This window comes from Oncorhynchus keta, unplaced genomic scaffold, assembly GCF_023373465.1.
Source record: "Oncorhynchus keta strain PuntledgeMale-10-30-2019 unplaced genomic scaffold, Oket_V2 Un_scaffold_14865_pilon_pilon, whole genome shotgun sequence".
Classification (NCBI taxonomy): domain Eukaryota; kingdom Metazoa; phylum Chordata; class Actinopteri; order Salmoniformes; family Salmonidae; genus Oncorhynchus; species Oncorhynchus keta.
In genome coordinates this window covers 160,001-182,420 of record NW_026290793.1, presented here as the reverse complement: position 1 = coordinate 182,420, position 22,420 = coordinate 160,001, and the positions used below count along the sequence as shown (strand labels likewise).

General features: G+C 41.5%; 2 protein-coding genes across 3 annotated transcripts in view; one reads left to right on the top strand and one right to left on the bottom strand.

Moving 5' to 3' along the window:
- The window catches only part of LOC118381187 (lipopolysaccharide-responsive and beige-like anchor protein), a 223,833-nt gene that overhangs the window by 49,841 nt on the left and 151,572 nt on the right, over window positions 1-22,420 (top strand). The window contains exons 6-8 of one of the 2 annotated variants that reach the window (XM_052513987.1): window positions 2,951-3,075; window positions 10,952-11,095; window positions 13,493-13,629. In XM_052513987.1, coding sequence (XP_052369947.1) covers window positions 2,951-3,075; window positions 10,952-11,095; window positions 13,493-13,629 — 406 coding nt within the window. Of the gene's footprint in view, window positions 1-2,950; window positions 3,076-3,492; window positions 3,506-10,951; window positions 11,096-13,492; window positions 13,630-22,420 lie in introns of those variants that run through there. The other variant, XM_052513989.1, reaches the window with a different exon arrangement.
- LOC118374007 (protein mab-21-like 2) lies at window positions 15,316-17,203 on the bottom strand. Its single transcript, XM_035760347.2, has one exon. The coding sequence runs from the start codon at window positions 16,776-16,778 to the stop codon at window positions 15,699-15,701; it is 1,080 nt and encodes a 359-aa protein (XP_035616240.2). The 5' UTR covers window positions 16,779-17,203; the 3' UTR covers window positions 15,316-15,698.

Below are 22,420 nucleotides of genomic sequence, written 5' to 3'. Positions count from 1 at the left end.
CACACACACACATGGACGTACACACAAGTACACTCACTCACACATGTGTAATAGTGATGGGGGGGGGAATCAATAGTTACATATCGGGATATTATGTTTGACGATGTATAGGTATTGTTTTGACAGTATCACAATGTGCTAGTTAGCTGTACCTGCTCCAAAACTCCAGGATTTGTCCCTCAGCTTGTTCTCCATCTTCTTTTTAAATAGGGAGCCAAGATGTTTTCAGCACTTTTATTTTCCTGACTGATCAAGACTCGTGTTCTCATGGCTCCCTCTCTCGTCTCTCTGCAGCAGACATTGTGAGCAATAGGTTTGGAACATCAAATCGGAACAAAATCGCCATATAGAATTGTAATACATATCTGATTGGCACCTAAGTATCGTGATAATGTCGTTTGGTGAGGTCCTGGAAATTCCCAGCCCTAATGCATAACCATGTACACACACACACACACACACACACACACACACACACACACACACACACACACACACACACACACACACACACACACACACACACACACACACACACACACACACACACACACACACACACACACACACACACACACACACACACACACACACACACACACACACACACACACACACACACACACACACACACACACACACACACACACACACACACACACACACACACACACACACACACACACACACACACACACACACACACACACACACACACACACACACACACACACACACACACACACACACACACACACACACACACACACACACACACACACACACACACAGAGAGAGAGAGGGTTCTGGTTCTCCCTCGTACCTCTGCTGACACTGATACACACATGTCACTCCACCTCGCCAAGGTCTGATGTCAACACTCATTTGGTGTTCAAGCTATAAATGTGTTTGACTGTATGTTCCAGTGTTGTGCTATTGTTTCCTCTTTTCCCTCTTTTTTCCTACAGCGTTTCCTCTTTTTCCTACAGCGTTTCCTCTTTTCCCTACAGCGTTTCCTCTTTTCCCTACAGCGTTTCCTCTTCCCCTCACCGTTCTCATGTGGATTATGTTCTCTTGCTATTTAGACATTTTTTTATTTTTGAACTCTGCGACCCCCTTCATTTTGATATGGTACGTTGTTGGTTTAACATACTGTATATGCAGACAGCCAGTGAAATATCAGGAGATAAAAGAGCTGTCTGTCTAGAGGTTGCTACTTGGTGCTCTCGTCCTGATTTATATAGCCAGGTGGAATAGGCCCTGTTTACACCTGAACACTTCTCCCGTAGCACCACGGACGTAGTGACTTACAGCGCATTCAGAAACTATTCAGACCCCTTGACTTTTTCCACGCGTTACAGCCTTATTCTAAAATTGATTAAATTGTTTTTTTTCCCCCTCGTCAATCTACACACAATACCCATAATGGCAAAGCAAAAAAAGGTTTTTAGGCATACTAAAAAAAACGAATAGCTTATTTACATAAGTATTCAGACCCATGAGACTCAAAATCGTTGCGCACGAATACTTCTTCACTCTTCTGACGCAGCACCTTCTGACGCAGCACCTTCTGACGCTGCACCTTCTGACGCTGCACCTTCTGACGCTGCACCTTCTGACGCTGCACCTTCTGACGCTGCACCTTCTGACGCTGCACCTTCTGACGCAGCACCTTCTGACGCAGCACCTTGGGTTTCCAGATTTCTATCTCACCATGCTTCTATAAATCAGTACACTGGGATCTGTTTCGAGGCTGAGGCCATACACCAACCCTAATGCAACCTTAACAATAACCCAAATACACACCTGCACATGTCTTAGACCACTTGTTTTTCTCAGTGCTTTAATAGTAAATTGAATGTGTGAACCCAGCTCATAGGTGAAGGGAAGTGTCTGGCCTCCGTTCCACTCTACTGAGTTAGAGAGATTATGTTGTGTTCTTCCCTTGTGTTTTCATTTCGAAATGCCGAAAACATTCCCTCATAATACGCGCAGTATGGAACACGTTTGGTGTAATTTAGTTTGACAAATTACCAGCTATTTCTTCTCGAGCAGTAAATTAGTTATTTAGATTAGGCAAGATTTTTTCAATAGGGGTGGGTGGGAAAAAAACACCACTAATGTTGGGAAGAAATGTATTTCCTCCTTATGCTGTGTGTGATGTGCCTAAAGAAAAGTAATTAATATTTTTTTAAATATAATTTAAATTAAATCCCTTTTTTAGTTTTAATATTTTATTGCCTGTATGTACACAACACAATGCTGTGCGGTGGTTGTGACTCTTCATTAAAAGTTAACACTTTCCAAGTCCCTGAGATTGGGTTTGTGTCCAAAATGGCATCCTGTTCCCTATTTAATGCATTACTTTTGACCAGGGCCCATAGGGAATAGGGTGCTATTTGGGACAGAACTTTAGTCTGAATGATTTACTACTGACCAGGCCTGGGTAAAGGAGGTGCAAATTGGGAAGAAAAATGACAGAGGCCTGTGGACATTGATTAATATTGGTAATGCCATCCCCCTCTCCCGCTTCCCTGTTTTTGTAATGGCGTTTTGGGACCAGCCCGGGCACTCGCCTGCTACCCGGGTAGAGAGGCTAGAGCCGAGGTGCCCTGCTGGGTCCCAAATGAGCCTGGAATGGGAGCACATCGGAGTGTGGGGGAAACTGATCACTCTGTCAGCTGCTCATTCCACCATAATGTATTTAGTGCTCGTTTCACGAGAGAGAGAGAAAATATTGTTATTTTGAAGGTCAGGGTTTTAGGTGGTCTATCTACTGTGTTCTATTTGTTGTGGTGTTGGGGGAAAAAAGAAGACACCCAGTATAGCAAAACAAGGCCGTCTTTATGCTGCTGCTGGCCTCGCTACTCTGCACTGTGACTGGGGCTATAGGCTACCACCACGCTGTTCTGTAATTGCTAACACATGTGCTACCTCTGTTCCCCTGCAGCCGTCCTCGGGAGTTCTGGCGCCTCGACTACTGGGAGGACGACTTGAGGCGGCGCCGGCGCTTCGTCAGGAACCCCTTCGGATCCACTCACTCAAAGGCCACGCTCAAAGCTGCAGCCGAACACGGTCAGTCAGCCCTCCTCGCTCAACACCCAGCGTCCTTTGCTCACACCCTCCGTGAGTCTGTGCACGCCTGTGACAGCAGGTCCATGGCAATAAAAATTAGCGCGACAGTTGCCATAAGTGTTTTATTGTACCACAAGAAACAGTAAAAAAAAAAAAGAAAAAGCACACCCTCATTTGAATGAAATAGTTCACACAGTTAACTGCCTAACCTGCCTCCACATTAGTGTTAGCTATGTTAGTACGCTGTGTTCCAATAGGCCCTCACACACTCACATCCTGTCCCTTCCTGGATCCCAAAACTTTTACTTAGAATTTCTCCCCTTTCAGTTATTTAATGTCTGAGTTGGCATGAACCTTCATTGGTAGCAATGTGAAATGTGTTTGTTTCCTTTTCTTTACTCTTGCATGACAGTGGTGCCTGGCATTAATGGTAAGTAATATGTCAAGACTCCCTGACTCCTAAGCACCAAGCCCTTTGGTTGGTCTTCTCCCCATTTCCCATGATGCATTATCATTTGACTTGTTGATAGAAAGCAGCAGTTGGGATCTTCCGTTCTTTCCATCTTCATTTTTCTCTTGAATGTTTCATTCAATGTTAAACAGCCGCCACTAACATTGAGTGGCTGCTGCCAACATACTGACTCAACTCCAGCCACTTTAATAATGGAAATTGATGTAAAAAATGTATCACTAGCCACTAAACACTGACACTTAATATAATGTTTACATACCCTACATTACTCATCTCATATGTATAGGTATATACTGTACCCTATACCATCAACTGCATCTTGCCATCTTTATGTAATACATGTATCACTAGCCACTTTAAACTATGCCACTTTATGTTTACATACTCATCTCATATGTATATACTGTACTCTATACCATCTACTGTATCTTGCCTATGCCGGTCTGTACCATCACTCATTCATATCTTTATTTATAATATCTTTATATACATTCTTTATCCCTTTGAACTTGTGTGTATAAGGTAGTAGTTGTGGAATTGTTAGATTACTCGTTGGTTATTACTGCATTGTCGGAACTAGAAGCACAAGCATTTCGCTACACTCGCATTAACATCTTCTAACCATGTGTATGTGACAAATAAAATTTGATTTGATTTGACACCAAGTATAGCAGCAATTAAAATAAAAATGTGCTCACAAATGTAAATGGGGGGAATGCTGATTTAGGCTAGGTAGGTAAGTATTGTAGCTGTACAATGATATTAATATAAATCACTTGAATCCCAGTCGGTATCCCACCTCAACTACCTTTGTTCCATGTTATTTTCCCTGCTTTAAATCCCCAATCATGGCATCATGTACAAAATGTCCACCATCTCAGGGGATGACTTGCACTTGATTTGATGAAAAAAAGAACACTGAAGCTATAGTGCCAGAATCACAAGCGCTCAGTTTGATCAGCTCAGAGATGTCATTATGTTCATAAAGAGAGCCAGGTGAGGAGGACCAATGGTGTTGATGCCCATTTAACAAACCTGCCTCTTTATGATGTCACATCTTAATTGGCTTAAGGTCAGCAAACAAAGATACATTAACTTTCACAGGAATAATTAGGTGTTTCTTTGAAGGTGAATATTATATGAGGGCTAATTAGTTTAGGTGTAATTAATCATTTTGGAAATATCAGGACTATTAATTACACAGTACGTCTTGTTTGTGTGTGTTGCAGAGAGAAACCCGAACGAGCTTGGTTGCTCTTGACCAATATCTCAACAGTACCATGTGGTAAAAGCAAGTCAAGGATCGTGTTCTGTTTAAAAGGAAACGGTGACATCAATACCGTTGTATTACCTAGAAGACAGAAGTATCGATAAAACCAACAGTAATGATGACCTTTTACCACCAGGACTGGAATTGAGATTCAATTGATCCTTTTGTTTCCCTGGACTTGCTTTAAAAACAACAGGTGCAGATTCTGTTTTTAAGGCGTTTATGGAAAGTGTTAAACCCCAATTTCTGTTGAACTTCCTATGAGGACAACTAAACCAAAGTGAACCAACAGTTGCATAGTCACCGTCTCATTCTTAGCGATAACTAGGTTGGAGGAAACGTAGAATCCATTAACCACATTGGCCGTTGGACACATGTTCTCTAGCGTTCGAGTAGGAGGGACGTTTTCCCCGGAGTAGGCCCTAATCCCTAGTTTCTGCTAAAACGTTATCCTGCATATCTTGGATATTAACTAGGGAGCGACGTATACTACTATTTTCACACCACTAAGCCAGGCTGTGCTGGGCTGGCCTGGTTGCTGCAACCATGCTGGAATATACAACGTGAAAAGGGAATGTCCGACCCAGCACAGTACGGTTCTGGTCGGCACAGTGTGAAGAAAGGTTTTAGTCATTTACCACATTCATTGGCCAAGTAGGAGCAGGAGTCCCCAGAGTAGAGCCTAATCCCTAGTTTCTGCTAAGACACTAAAGACCGTATTCTCAGTCACACCAGGGTTAGTGATCAGGGCCGTGCCTGTATAGGCCTGTTGGTTTTTACCGGCTTAACCTATTGCACTCCACAATAACGGCCTTTTTCTGGCCCGAAAATGTCTCCAATATGTCACAGGGATGGAGGTAGTCCCCCCCCCAAAAGGTGACATCAGTCCTCTTGACAAACGGCCGCTGTGACAGAAGCCAATAAGAATGTGATCTAAAAGCAATAAGCGTCTGGCAATCCCAGCATCCTCGTGGGCCCGGCGGGGACCGGGCGTAATGTCTGTGGTGTGGAGATGCAGCTGGAGGGTGGAGGGACTTGAGGACCACTGGTCCTTCTCTCTGTTACTCTGATACTCTCTTTCCCTCTCTGTTACTTTCTTGCTATTTCTCGCTCTTTCTCTCTCTTTCTCTCGCTCGCTCTCTCTAGGTTTTTCTCTTCTCTATCTTTCTCTCTTTTCTCTTTGTGTGTCTCCCTAATTCTCGTTTTACTTTTCTCTCATTCTCTTTCCCTTCATCCCTTTATGTTAGATCCTTTCAAATCATCAGAGTTGATTTGGTCACGAACACAGGATACAGCAGGTGTAAACAGTGATGCTTGCTGACATGCTCTCAACAATGAATGTTGAGTAGGAGCTCGACACAAGGCCACGTCTGTTGGCGCCATCTTACAATTTTAGTGCAATGAAGAACTGATTACAAAGGCATATGATCGTTGAAGCGTCAGTTGGTGACTTGTAATTGTTCTCCCCTCTCCATCACTGACTCACTGCTCTAGTAGGGAGCATCATCAGTAAGTCAATATAAAACATGCTCTGCATATATTCAACAACATCGGGGAGACATATTCTGACATATAGGGTGTGTTTTGTTTTCAAAGTCACTACTGTCGTAAAAAATAGCCACCAGCCAGTCTTGGTAATACCTCTACAGAGTATTGTCCTGTTAGTTGTGTATGCACACACACACACACGCACACGCACACGCGCACGCACGCACGCACGCACGCACACGCTACCCTGCTGCATTTGGGGGAAAGAACATATCATTCAAATATCTCTTTGACTTGAGGCCTGACTGCGGCGTCCATTTTCTGAGGTAACCTTTCTTGTTGTTTTCATCGACCCGACATTTGTAACGGAAGTGGAGCGCAAGGCGAGAGTGCAGTCGTGAGTTTTCAAACAGGGAACAGAGGTCATATCTGGCTGTAATTATTCTGATCCCATGAAACAGGGAAAATAGAGAGAAAACCCTCCTCTTTCCCCAAACAAAACATTTAGTGCATGATCACGTCTGCATTTAACATTTATTTCCAGCTACAAGAGTGATGGCAACACTTTTCAAGTCATGAAAACACGCTCAAGAATAGAAATTAGACATAGTTAACCGGTAAGAGAATTAAAAAAACAAAAACATTTGGGGATTTTTAAGAGGTATTGTATTCCTGTCAACTTATTTAGCAAAAAAAGTGCATTGTTTGTTACCATTACCTTACTCATCACAACTTCTGCATTTTACTAAGTATAAGTAAACACTTTCCTAAATGGCATCTTTTTTTATGTAAGATATGTAGGAGGAAAACATTCCTGTATTTAGGCCATGGACAATCCTTAGATTCTATACAACTGTGATCATTCATACCCAGCCAAGAACCTTGAGGACCATTTCCACTCTGAGAGCCCCAGCCGGCCTGCAGACGCGTGGCGGCCAAGCTGGTTGGGTCGGTGAGGGGGCTAGTTATGTATTTATGGCTGGAAAGAGACACCCTTTCTGGGGATTGATTTGGTCCTGCCCTGGGTGAAGGGAGGGCTGTGGAGGGAGGCTGGAAGAGAGGTGGCTGGCAGAGTAAATACTTGAAGACTAATGTCTCTGTTCAGCAGATCAATACACGCCTCATGACTCCAGCTCCTGGCCATGGTCTCGTTAAAAACACATTTGTTAATTCTGACAATTTAATTGCTCTTGACCAAGCATGCCTTGAGCTTTAGTAATGTAAGCATATGAATTAGCATTTTGAACCTCTGGCAATAGGGAAATGACCTGGGCCTCAACGTAGCATGTCTTTAGTATAGCGTGAATGTAGCATTTTAATTTTGAACCTCTGGCTAGAGAAACAATCGGGCCTGAATGTGTAATGTAGGCAGGTTTTATTCACGTTTGTGGCCCCTGTTCCATCTCAATGAATGGTTTGGGTGACATGACCTGATGGGTATTTTGTTTGTGGCATTACGGCTTATTTCAGAAACATTTGTGTTGTCGCTTGTTATATGTTATAAAATGTGTATGTGTTTTATTCAGAATTATTTGTCAAGGATTTATAATGCATCCACAAAACGCCAGACATTCACACTCACTAAGACTTCATATTTAAGCATTTAGGCCTTAGGGGGTGTGGTATATGGCCAATATACCACGGCTAACAGCTGTTCTTAAGCACAACGCAACGCCTGGACACAGCCCTTAGCCGTGGTATATTGGCCATATATCACAAACCCCTGAGGAGCCTTATTGCTATTATAAACTGGTTACCAATGTAATTAGAACAGTTAAAATAAATGTTTTGTCATACCTGTTGTACACGTTCTGATATACCACGGCTTTCAGCCAATCAGCATTCAGGGCTCGAACCACCCAGTTTATAATTCTAAGTAACATAGACAACAGTTGACAGAGACATTGCTTCAGCTGAAGGACATGTAGAATGTGTTAGCCTGTGAATATTTAGACACAGCCTAATATCCATTGCATTTTTAAAACTTTTCACTGCCGTTTAGTTTTTACTGTGCTTTGGTTGTTTCACTTTTAAGTTGAAATGGTGTTAAATGGATTTTAATTGTTTGATACACACTCCCACATTTGATCATAAACACACACATGCATTCAGAACACTTTTCTGTACATATGTCATATATCAAAAATATACATCATATCAATTGTGTTTTCAAGAATACTATATTTTATTTTATGTCATTATGTAATATTGGGATACATGTATCAGAAGTATAATCTAATAATTGAGTTTTTATTTTCTTAACTTCTCCTGGCTGTTTATTTTTATTTACCAAGTCGTTTCAAAAAGCAGCACCATGTTTGTAGAATTGTATTTGCACACAACAGACAATCTAACATGACCAATTCTGATAATACTATTCACGACTAACAAGTAAATCATTCACAGCCTATTAGTAACATTTATTGGCGAACTAGTAAGTTGATATAGTAGCAGTAGTTGTCACAGTAGTGTTTTCTTCTTAGTTGTAAACACAACCCAAGTCCCTTCCACATCCATATGCTAGTGTGTTGAGTATTGTGGTCTTCCCAGGGTGAGACTTAGTGAGCATGTTTATGACAGAATGTACAGAAGTTCAAATACACATGTCTGCCTTTTTCATCTCACTGCTGTCAGTGAGAGAAAGTCGTCCCGGCCCATCGGTCTGTCCAGTCAGTTCACTTGGACGGTGTGAATATACTATACTATTGTAGCATGTGGTATGTATTAGAGATCTGGTAGTCATTTCAGTGCCGCTAACTAAAGAATCCTCCGGGGAGACTTAATTACAGGAAGACCAGTCTAAATATCATTGAGCTGCATATTTTCCATGACATGAGATTTCTCAGCTCTCTTAGACTCACTCTCTCTCTCAGCTCCCTGTCTCTCACTCTGCTCTCTTTCTCTCAGCTCCCTGTCTCTCTGCTCTCTCTCTCTCAGCTCCCTGTCTCTCACTCTGCTTTCTTTCTCTCAGCTCCCTGTCTCTCACTCTGCTCTCTTTCTCTCAGCTCTCTCTTTCTCTCTTTCTGAGCTCTCTCTTTCTCTCTCTGCTCTCTCCCTCTTTCTCTCTCAGCTCTCTTTCTCTCTCTGCTCTCTTCTCTTCTCTCTCTCGGCTCTCTCTCTCGCTCTCCCATCTGCTTTCTCTCAGCAGTTTTGGAGTCCATATATTATAGTTTGTGATGTTGAGAAAATGCTAATTATCTTAGGGTCTAACCCCGTCAGGTGATGCTGCTCAGAGAGATTGGAGGGGCCACTGGATCACTGTCCAGTGGTTTTGGAGTGGAGTGCAAAGAAACCATGTTGAGTGTAACACACACACACACACACACACACACACACTCTCTCTCTCTCTCTTTCTGTCTTTCACACACACACACACCAAGGGCCTGCATGATGAGGGTTCTGTAAATGTTTGCAGATTACTGTTTCTCTTTTGGACCTGAAGTCATGTTAAGTAGAAAAAGAAAAAAAAGGCAGTAAGCTTTGGAGGCTCTTTTGCTTTGTTGTAATATCTTTGGCTCATGTTTCTGGATATTGGATTTGACCAGAATTGTTTTTTGTTTTGATGACTTGTAAGGTCACAGCACAGGCAAATTGGGGTTTTAACAATGCATTTAATATTTTCTTATCAGTACATTTTATACTTTACATACAATGTTGTATATCTGCATTAGAAATACACTGAAATACACGTTATTGCCTGGGTATCAATTAAATTACACAGTTGGATTTGGACTATTAGATTAGTGCCATTCGGGTAATACAATAAAGACAAGTCGATACAATGTCGCGCTTTGACATTGTAACCTCATTCCGGCTGCCATGTGGGTATAGCTAGCCTGCGTTGGCACAGCGCCATTGGAAAATAGCTTTATAAGATGAGAGTCCGATTTGTTAACGTAACCTTTTATGTTCACAATAACCCCGAAGGCTCCCAAGAGTCATTGCTAGTGTTCCAGCTGGGTTTATGGCTCTATGATAACTTGACAAATTATACAATAATATATGAAAATTGCATGAAGTTCTACTTAAAATTGTTGCCAGTTTTCTGTCATGGAAACATCAAAACTAGTTTATAAAACCATCAGCTTGAGCATCTTTATGTTGATGTTATTTTTCGCATGGAGTTTTCATTGTACTAAGAATCATATTAGCATTAGATCAATGTTGCATTTGAATGTGCACTTGAGTTATAAACTATTGCTTTATATCATAATTGTAGCATTATTCCATTTTGATCAGACTTATTCATGCTATTTTGTCAAATCTTAAAATACTTTTGACCAATTTAATTTCGAATCCATTCTGAAGTGCAATGCAAAACGTCAAGACATTTATGGCAAAATAGACAACTCACCTCAATAAATATTTATATTGACATTTGAATAGTAAGAATTATTGATAATTTAAATATGCTACAATATGAATAGATTATATAGTCTTGCATTTTCAGTAATATTTTTAATATAACATCTGTCATACCTGTGATATAGTAAACTATCATTAAACATAGCCCAGAATATCAGCGTATTTGTTGTCTATATATTTCAAACGTTTATTTTTAGGATACTAACCTCTGTACAGAAAGTTTACTTGGTAAAAACACAATTACGTTTGGATGGTGTTTTAAAATACTTTTCTTCTTTCAGCTCCGGAGGAAGATATCCTCAAAGGCAAACAGTCCATCAGAAGTCACGCGATGGGAAATCAGAACTCTGAGAGTGAGATATTGTTGGATGGCGACGATGACACTCTATCATCCTTGGAGGAGAAGGAATTGGAGAACCTAACAGGTAACGCATGCAGCTCCATCCGTGTTCATGTCCCAGCGCGCATCATCTAGAGGGGGCTGGGTACGCACGTTAGTTGAATTCTCCCCCTCCCGCCTTTAAAGCGTCTCCATTGCTAACGCGTGCGGGTGCTGCTACGGGTACTTTGAGGAGCGCATGCAGGATAACGGGGCTCCCGAACGGTTAATAAGGGGGGATAACCTCCCCAGCGCCTCCCATTACCCCTGGAGTCTCATGATGTTTTGTGATGCTCTGGCTTTGGGGGAGGAGAGGATAATTACACACACAAACATGTCCTATTGGCGCTTGTTTACAAGTTCACATATCTCAAAGCAAAGCCCATTTTTGTTAGTAATTAAATTATAGTACAAAAGTACCAACCCGCTTGCGTAGTATGATTCATAGTTAGCTTTTGACACAGTATTTTATTTTTTTATCGTTGAGAATTAGACTATAATTGAAGAAGTGAACTGTGCATTTTGTCTAAATGTTTTGGCCTCGAGGTTCCTTTATATTTTGGGGCCTACCTTTGACTTATTTTATGTTAAATGTTAAATGAAAACCGCAAATTGGTACTCGCGATATTTTGACACATACATCCCATGTGTGCCTATTTTATGATTGGGCATGGCATATATGTGCACCGCGCACGGTTTTTAGCTAAACGGTATTATTTTCACATTTTAGAATAGCACTATGGACCTTAAACATTTTCTGTGTGTTTAGTTGTTTATGATTGCTCTAAATGTGCAGTTTTCCTATATGAATCAATGTCGAATAAATAGTATAGGCTGAGATCAAAACGATTGTAGGCCTTGCCGTTAACAAGACTCAAACACATACAATGACGTTGCTGTCCAATTTCTTATCCACTTTAAATCCATTATCTCACACTCATATTGAAGTAAATGTGGCTCCCTATACCTGGAACTCCTATGGGCCTATTAGTTATGTTACTAATCGGATTGCATCCTATATAATCCTCAATTTCCCCACATCATGGCTTTCCAATATAACTTGTTCACCCACTGTAGACTAATACGTTCAGAGCGCAATTATATGAAAACACAACGCCCACGATGACAATAGGGTTAAGGGGAGATTCCATGCATAATAAAGTGACATGGATTCTGAAATGAAGTGGAAATTGTCATGTGGGTTTCCTACTCCTCTGACTAGACAGACAGACAGGACGCAGCGTCCCAGTACAGGCAGCTGTCTGTCGGAACAACACCAGGTGTAATTGAATGTCTCCATGGCAGTGATTGAAAAATGTTATTTCACGCCCGGATTACATGCTAATGCTCACAATGCTCGGAGGGCTAAGGGGGAGGGAGGGGGAGATGGCAACAAATGAACATATCTGTTTATTTCATAGCCATCCGTTTCGGAAAGACGTGGGTGCTTTGGGGAAATCAAGCCGGGCTCTGAAGCCCCTTTCTGCCGCGCGGCACATCTGCAAATACAATGCTTCTGCACACGTGGAGCGCGGTGCAGGAGCGGCAAGAGCTTACACGTTGCTCCCTCGAGCGGCCTTCTCATTGTCATACTGGCATAAATTAAGATTGATGAGAGATTAAACAGACGTAGCACCAGCCCGCAATCAATGGGGCCTGATTGACAGCTGATTCTATTTTTTGACAAAGCTGGTCTGTCTTGGGTTACGCAGATGCTGATATTTTATTTTACCCAGCGGGTCAAACCACCTCTCCTCCCTGTAGTCTAAAGAGGAACTGTTCAGATCATGGTGATCCTGGTTTCAGTGCTTATCAACACGCAATATTAGATCTAACTCGATCTAGCAAGGAAATGAGGTCTAATAATAATAATGCTAATAATAATTGTGAAATGTAAAATGGCATTCTTAATTTAAATTGCAGTTACACAAATCATGTGCATGCAGTTTTAAGCTAGAAATTATACAATTGAGAATTATATGTATTTTTCTTCTTGACAGATGGGCAGATACAAACGACCAACACTCTTCCTGGAGATCTACTGTCCTGTAGGTTCAGTCCAATCCTAATGTATCATATCTGATTCAGCTAGTTATGGTCTTGTTGAGCAGCTAATTTGTAGAATCAGGTGTGTAAAATTAGGGTTGAACTGAAAACCCACAGGACGGTGGGGTATATCTCTAGGAAGAGGGTTGGCAGCCCTGGCCTAGAGCAAATGTTTTCCCTCATTAAAAATGCATATGTGGCCTTCTCTATATAGTTATGGTATTTTCACGGAGACAAAAAGAGCCATCAAAGTCAGTGCGTGCCCTTGTTGAGTTTATATGTTTACTTTTACACGCTGTTGCCCTTTGAAAAAACTCTTGCTTTCTCGAGGAGGGGCAGGGGGTTCTAATGTTTGCTTTCTGGCCCGTGCCGTTGTTGGGCCCTGTCTGTCTCCTAGGCCCTGTAAACATGAGCACTAGCGCTCAGCTGGTCGCCCCGGCGGTGGTGGTGAAAGGAACGCTGTCCATCACTGCATCTGAACTCTACTTCGAGGTGGATGAAGATGAGGCCAGCTTTAAGACGATCGATCCAAAGGTAAGAGAAGGGCTTTAACTTCCATTGATCCAAAGCAGGCCCTCCCGCCATTCTGTAAAATCAGCTTTCAAAATGTCTCAGGCCTTTCTCCCAGTCCTTCCCTGACCCCAGCACATCCAAGTCATGCTTTTCTGCAGCCTAATTGCTTTGTAAAGCCTTTATAATAATTTAGTAAATAACTTCAACCACGAACATGCGTAGACTAAAAGCCTTTAGACTATTGCATGACGACTGTAAGCAGCCTCGAGTTCTGCGATCATCATCAGGTCAAATAATTATTGAATAATCCAAATGTAGATCGAGACTCAATAATCTCTATAATTGAGATTATAACAACCGTATAGGCTAAAATGCTGTTATGTGGTGTGTGTATTTGCGTAGTGAAAGTGAACATTAAGCCATAGCTTCACTCGTGCTTGAATTGCATTGGTTTGGGTGGGCTACGTCATTGACAACATCACGTCTCTCTGAAAACGGGTGTTTGCGCTGCAGATTCGATACACAAAGGCCTCAGAGCCTGCAGAAGCATCACAAGCAAACGTTTGAAAAATAAGTTAGTCTATCGCACATCATAATACAATGTGCCTGATACAGAGAGAAGACTAGGCTTGCTCTTCTTCCTTGGGGTCTTTCAGTTGTTCGTGAAATACAGCCCAGGAATCAGGAATAGTGTGTTGGCCAATGACTTATGTTGTGGTAGGTTTTGTTGAGAACAAAAACCATGAAATGACTTGAATGTATTATTCGACACCTTTGAAACGTAGCCTATATGACTCATTTGAATATCCTAAATAACAGGCTATAGTAATGAATATTCATTTCAAAACATCCTCTTTCTATTTGTATTCAACAGTTCAGTGATAAACCAAATAGGCTGCTGCTAATGGATAGCCTACTGTACCAATATTCCCGCGTGGTGTTTAGTCGCTCGTAGCGAAAGCAATAGGAATCAGGTCTCGTTAAGAAATGGGCCCTGACTTCCCCTGGCTAGTCATTGAGTGACAGTTGTGTATCTTTTTTTTCCAGCAGTCTGCGCCCAGGGTTATTGGCAATAACAGTTTTAATCATAATCTAGTTATACTAACAGATACATTCATTAATCAACTTTTGAGGTTTTGATTTTCGTGCGTTAACATTTTCCTATTGAAAGGGCAAATGAATTAACCTGAATTTAGCAATGGTCTATTCTGGTGAATAGGCCTACTACAAGTGGTTGTTGTGTTTCTTTATCCTCGTGCAATTTCTCCGCTGAATTATAGCCTACCCAATAGTTAATACACAGTAAGAACAGACATGCATACCGGTGTTTAAATAGGATTTTTTTGCAGCCATATAGCCTATCGACATCAAACTGTCGACTAAATAAACGTTATTTTTTTGTTAAAACAATTTGCATCAAATTGAACTAAATTACAGTGTGCTATATTAATTATCCCAAGACGAAAATGAATGTATGTTCTCTGATATGCATAATCATGCAGAACTCGTATTTTGTATCAAATTAATCTAGGCCCAAGATTTACCGAATGTAAATGTATTTAACAATCCTGAATTATGTTTTTCACACAGGAATTGATTTAACTTTATCTAGTAAATATAAATTTGTATTAGTCTTACTAAACAATGCCACTTCTCAAAACATGTATACAAACACAAGGCCAAGTTGTAATGTCATTTTCTTTAGTTTTATTAACATTTCAGTTTAAGGTCACGTAATGAAAAATTGGAACTTGGCACGCTACATTTTTATTCTTTCACTTAAAGATTTTGTGCATATAATTTTAAATAAACATTTATTCACTTTGTGAAAACATTTTAAAACAAATCAACCAAAAAAGTATTACATTTAGCTTAATGTACCTTCACGTTCTCTCTCTCTGAATGGCAATGTCCCATTACACTCCGTTGTAAAAGTTTTTTTTTTGTTTGCTTGTTTTTAATTTCTCAATTGTTTCACATTGCTCGGATGTGAAACCAAGATCATGACGTTTTCCTCCACTCTGAAGTGATCTCAAAACGTCACCTCGGCCCTAAATAGCAATAGTATCACAATCAGACAATTCGACAGTTCATAATTTGTCCAAACTTTTTGCATTAGTGAGGATTTCCCTCGCCAGTCTCCACGTCTGCTTTGCGGCAGCTTCCAGGGCCGAGTGCGGCTTCCCCTGAAACAGGTCCAAATTTGGTAAGAAATAATGGGGGCATCTGCGGCACTGCAAACACGAGATGAGCTGCAGCAGAATTCCGTTGATTCGATCTCCGAGGCAGGACTCGTCCCAGTCGGTCTCTCTCGGGTGTTTCTCACACTCATACAGCAGCAGGGTCTTCATGTGGTAGCTCTGGAGTGGCTGACCGGGTAGCTCGAGATGACGGTCGCGGAGAGTCTTCAGGACCGAGAGGCATCTTTTCCTGCATCCCGCCATCAGGAGCCTATTCTCGGCCTCGCTGAACTGCAAGACCCAGGCGTCACTCTCAGCCGAGCTCTGTTTCCCGGTCAACGAGTAGCACTCTTTGGAGAGCAGGTTAAAGCCCTCGGCCTTGACCTCGGCCACCCGGTTCGGACCAGGCCAGGGGATATGGGGCATGGGCCACTGGGCAGCGCTCCTAGGCCAGATCCCTGTGCACTTGAACGCAGGGGTGATCTGAACCACGTATCTCTCCCGGATCCTTAGTCTTACCTCACTTGTATCTGCTACCATTTTAACCACGTCACGGTAGCTACACTTATCCACCGCTTGCGCGACCAGAGTCTGAAACCTTGAGCGGATCTTCCGGGCGGAAAGGTAGCCCGAGGCCGTTATGAACTCGACCCAGAGAGACATACTTCTTTTGCGGCCGTCGCTTAGCTTCAGTACAGCGCAGCCGGGCAGAGAACCGTCATCAACAAAGTTGAACACTCCCATCTGGTTGAGGTAGAGGACCACCTCGAACTCGTTGGGGGCTATGACCTCCATCCCCTCGAAGCGCGCCTCTATCTCGCTGAGAGAGGAGATGAACCGGGGTTCCTGCACCTCGACCTCCTTCAGGACGTCCGACACTACCTTACACACCTCCCTGATAGTCTTTGCAATGGCCGCTTTTCGAGTTTGGCATCTCTCGCTGTAGTATTTGTTGAGCTGGTAGACCAGCTTTGCCTGCGTCGCGATCATGTTTGGGCAGAGGTCCGGGCTGTACACCGGCGAGTCGCAGTACGTTGACGGATCCAATGCTTACGGGTAAAGCCAGAGGCGAAACGCTCTTCCCCAAGCAATGGAAAAATGATATAATTCAACTTTTTTTGCGTACACAGCGGATGGACGTCAGACAATGTCGGAAGGATACCGATAGGGTTGCAACGTAATAGGCTACTAAATATCAGTCCAAGTCATATGCAGTAGGCAGCCCCAGAATGGGGTGGGCTCAGTGTACAGTATAATACTGTCCGTGTCCTCGCGCATGCAGACCCTAAAGGATAAAGCTCTGGTCGTGACCACTCGTCTCTCCTTGTCCGTTCGGTTGAACGTGAAAACTACGCGTTATTCTCCTACCTTGCCCCACTGTTGTCCACACTCAGCTGTGCGAGCTGTACTTGTGTAGTTTATGAATGGTCCCCTAGAAGAGTGAAAGGGGTCGGGCTTCTCCTCCTGCAATCAACGGCGGAGCTGTCAGTGCAACCAGCCAATCAGAGGCCTCTCCGACAAGCACTCTTTCACGAGAGGCACACTTTCGCTCTCCAACATCCTGCGCGCGGAGCCTCTGCTCCCAGGTCGAGATATAGGAAGATAAACGGTTCCTTTTCGTATACACACTTTGTGCTCTTTTCTACGAAGTATATTTAATACGTTGTAAAGACAGCTGTGTCTCTTTTGCCTTGACCTAGCCTCCCCCAGGTGTGCACGTGCTCAATATAAAATGGAAACATTTAGAAGGAGAATAGGTTGCGCATTGAGTGATGCTGGATACCTTGCAAGGGAAGTGTTTATTTACTTGCTCGCTTCATGTCTGAATGGCATCAATTTGGAACCCTTTTGTTTTTCTATGGCAGTTAATGAGGCTTGATACTACTTTATAAACATTAGCACTAAGGTTTTAATCGCTTTCGACAATGTAACCAATACGTTTTTTAAATGCTGTACAGTTATTGTATGTATGCATTATTGGACTATTCGTGCATTTGCATATTTATTGTGAGTTGCTAATTTATGTATATCAAGCTATTTTTGACTGATGTTTTATGACATTTGTGCGTCAAGAAACAAGAGCCTAATTTTATTAGAAAGCGCGTCTCCAGGCTGCGGCTTCAAGACGGTGTGTGATAATCAGGTTAACGAGATAAATCGAATGTTCAGTGAGTGTACAATATTTCTAATATTTGTGTTTTTTTTCTTCATAAAATAGCATATCATTATGTTTTCCTGATTTTCAGTATTTGTTTTCTCTCCAGTCTAATAGGCTAAAAGTTGTTCACATTTCAAACCTCTAACATATTCACTTGTCATAAAGGAAATGCTTTTTGTTTGTCATTTTGTGCTAGTGATTTCATCTTGGTGTATCGTGACAGTAGATTATAGGCCTGAATAGTTAAAATTACACCCAGTAATTTCCCGCGTATATCGGATTAAGAGCAACAACCTTCCCCTCGCAGAAATGTGGTTTATTGTTTTACCATACAAATTTGGCCTACTAATTTCCCTAATATTCTATCGGCCAAATTAACATAATATTACTTCCATATTTCACCCATTTCATGCCATTGCACAATTTAAGAACGGAGAACAATTCCTCCTAGAATGGATGCGGACTACACGCACCTGCAGAGCAAGTTTTAGCACGCGTGTCATTATAAAATGTGATGAACGATAATAAGACTACAGGCCTATTATTTTGATATCGTAAGACCCTTTGAGATGTTAAAAACGTGGTATTCCATAGTTCTTCAATACTATGTTTGGGGCCTGTTTTATTGCAGCCTATTTGCCCTTGTCGTTTTATAAAGCGCATGTTACATTAATAACGCCTAATTCAGAAAACAACTAAAGGTCTGATGTTTCTCTTTTCACATTCTGATTACAACAATTTAAATATGTAATTGATTTCCAAGAAGCTCAATTATATTTTTAAATCACTCTAAAGACATAAACAACCAGGTTTTTCTTTCTCATTGTGCGCTGTGCATGGTTTTCTAAAAATGCACGTACTTTTAATCTGGTCATCGCTTTATCGGCGCGTGAACCTTGTCGGTGATGAATAATAAACGGACAGGGGTTCTTCGCGCGGGCCCGGGATTGTAATTGAAGTCCTCTTATCACCCCAGACGTCATGTTAGATGACTTAAGAACCAATCACCGTCTCCTCGCGGGCACAGCACCGAGACGCGCGGGTGAGAAGGCGGGGTGTGAGACTGCTCCTCAGACAGTGATGCTGCATAAGAATGGCCCAAAAAATAACGCATCAGTTAAATGAAAGCTACTTAAGTCCTGTTTGCAAAACTATTGATCTATCTGCAGCTCTGAAGCTTGTTTGCCCGTCCTCCGGTTGTAGACTACTCAACTTAATGAGGCGCAGGTTGTTAGGAGCTTTGGCATTAAATTCATTAGGGAGTCAATTGGACATTCTCTGTCCAGTGGACGTCGTTTTTATGTCGGGATCCCTCGAGGCTTTTGGCCTAATTAGACATAAGTGTTTTAATTGCAACGACTTTTGGCCATTTGGAGCTGGAAATATCTCCAGATCCTTGTTGTGGTGTTAAGCAAAGCACCCAACGAACCAATGACGCGGAGTTAACATGGCTTATCAAAAATCTATATTGATGATATGAAAACCTTCTTTCGCATTCTTAGGTACGTTATAAAGTTATTGCATAAATGTATATATTTTTTCTCTTTTCAAATATATTGTTATCATACAATAGTCAGCGAAGCTAGTTTAATATGTGTTTAGCTATATGGGGGAAAAACTGCTTTTGCAGATTGTTTGTACTTTAAACAGAGACAGACTAATATTTTTAATGTAATTGATGGTAATATTAGTACATGACTGAAACACTATTGTCTCAATGTTATGCAGGCTTTATACAGCCAATGCTTTTTTTGTAGTTTAGTATGAGTAAAACGCAACGATTATTTCCCATTTTGGAAAATATGTTTTTTTGCGCCAAATATACATTATGTTACCCACAGATTGGTCAGCATGACCACGACACAAAGGTTAATGGACTGAAACATTCCTGGAATACTCATGTACTCTATTTAGCTTCAGTTTCTCATTCTCACCACATTCATTGTAGCATTGGGTTTAGCTGAAGACTGGAAAATGCAACCACTGAAAATACAGTGTGGATACTGAAATAAGCCACAAAGTTGCCAGAAACCAAGTGATAAAGTGTCTTTCGGTTTTGTAAACAGTAAGATGGCAAATGCCTGTGGACTTGTCAGTCTCATAGATTCCATTCGTGTTGATGAAGCTACTAAAACTACAGAGAGTACAGATTACTGTAGGGTAGGAGATGAGGTTGGGTGATATTTGGGGAGACATCTTCTATGATATGCCACTCAAGATATTGCAATATCTGATACAATCGTTTTGCGCAGTTAATGAGTAAATCATTCCAGCCTGTGCTGTTTTTGTGCTCATTTACGATAGTAACGTTACATAATCTTTGTATTGTGAAACAATAAGGCTTAGTTAATTAATTCAGACTTAATTTTGAACATATTTAAACAGCCTAACTGATAAAACTGCACAGTTTTGGATTTGTTAAGTTCAAATCGAGTAGTCTTGCACTACTACTCAATGTCAAATATCACGATATTCAATTTGATCATATATCGGCCCAACCCTAGTAGGAGACCTCGGGACAGATTCACAAAACTCACTGTCTTGATTAACTAACTATAAGCCTAGATGTTGAAAAACGATATAAGTGTAATTAAGGGGTGTGTCTGTTGAATATTTGAATTTAATTGAGGGATTTTTTTGATTGGCTATTTCTTGGTTCAAGTTAAGTAATGTAACCTCAAGTCTATGTGATAATTTTCACTTATGGTGTTTACACATATACAGTGCACATTTACAGTTACAGCCTTATTCTAAAATTGATTACTTTGTTTTTTTTTCCCCTCATCACACAATTCCCGATTATGACAAAGCAAAAACATTTATTTTTTGTTATTGTGCAAAATCTGAAACATGACATTTACGTAAGTATTCAGACCCTTTACTCAGAACTTTGTTGAAGCACCTTTTGGCAGCGATGACAGCCTCGACTCTTCTTGGGTATGATGCTACATGGTTGAGACACCTGTATTTGGGGAGTTTCTCCCATTCTTCTCTGCAGATCCTTTCAAGCTCTGTCAGGTTGGATGGGGAAAGTTGCTGCACAGCTATTTTCAGAAAAAGGCAGATGACAGCATGATGCTGCCACCACCACCATGCTTCACCGTAGGGATGGTGCCAGGATTCCTCCAGACGTGAAGCTTGGCATTCAGGACAAATAATTAAACCTTGGTAAAATCAGACCAGAGAGTTGCCCCCCCCCCCTCCCTTTTGTACACTCGCTGTTTGTTTGTTACCTATCCATAGTCACTTCAGCCCCCCCTACATGTACAGATTACCTCAACTAGCCTGTACCCCTGCACACTGACTGGGTACTGGTGCCTCCTGTATATAGCCTCATTATTCTTATTGTTTTAGTCTACTTGGTAAATATTTTCTTCTTCTTGAACTGCATCGTTGGTTAAAGGCTTGTAGGTAAGCATTTCACGGTAAAGTCTACACATGTTGTATTCGGCGCATGTGACAAATCAAATTTGATTAGATTTTTCTCTTGTCATGGTCTGAGAGTCTTTAGGTGCTTTTTGGCAAACTCCAAGCAGGCTGTCCTGGCTATTTCTGAATAGTGGCTTCTGTCTGGCTACTCTACCATAAAGGCCTGATTTGGCGGAGTGCTGCAGAGATGGTTGTTCTTCTGGAAGGTTCCCCCATCCCCACAGAGGAGCTCTGTCACAGTGACCATTGGGTTCTTGGTCACCTCCCTGACCAAGGCCCTTCTCCTCTGATTGCTCAGTTTGGCCCGGCGGGGGCCTCTGTGTTCTTGGGGGCTTTCAATGCTGAAGAAATGTTTTGGTGCCCTTCACCAGATCTGTTCTTCGACACAATCATGTCTCGGATCTCTACGGACAATTCCTTTAACCTCATAACTTGGTTTTTGCTCTGACATGTATTGTCAACTGTGGGACCTTATATAGACAGGTGTGTGCCTTTCCAAATCATGTCCAATCGATTGAATTTACCACAGGTGGACTCCAAGTTGTAGAAACAGCTCAAGGATTATCAATGGAAACAGGATGCACCTGAGCTCAATTTCGGGAGTCTCATAACAAAGGTTCTGAATACTTATGTAAATAAGGTATTTCCTTTATTTAAAAAAAACAAAAAAACATTTGCAAACATTTAACAAATCCTGTTTGTGCTTTGTTATTATGGGGTATTGTGTGTACATTTATGAGAGAAAAAACGTATTTAATACATTTTAGAATAAGGCTGTAATGTAGCAAAATGTGGAAAAAAGTTAAGAGGTCTGAATACTTTCTGAATGCACTCTATAGGCATGCTATACACACATATATATATATACATACACACACACACCCTTCTCAAGAAAATGCAATCTGGAAATATTTGCATGATCCTGCATATTTGGTATTTTGCATTAACCATCTTTGTTTTGTCAAACCTGTTCCTATCTTTAGTTTATAGTTGGTGGAGTGGCATTGATGTCAGTGTTGTAGTCAACCTACAACATACACCTCCT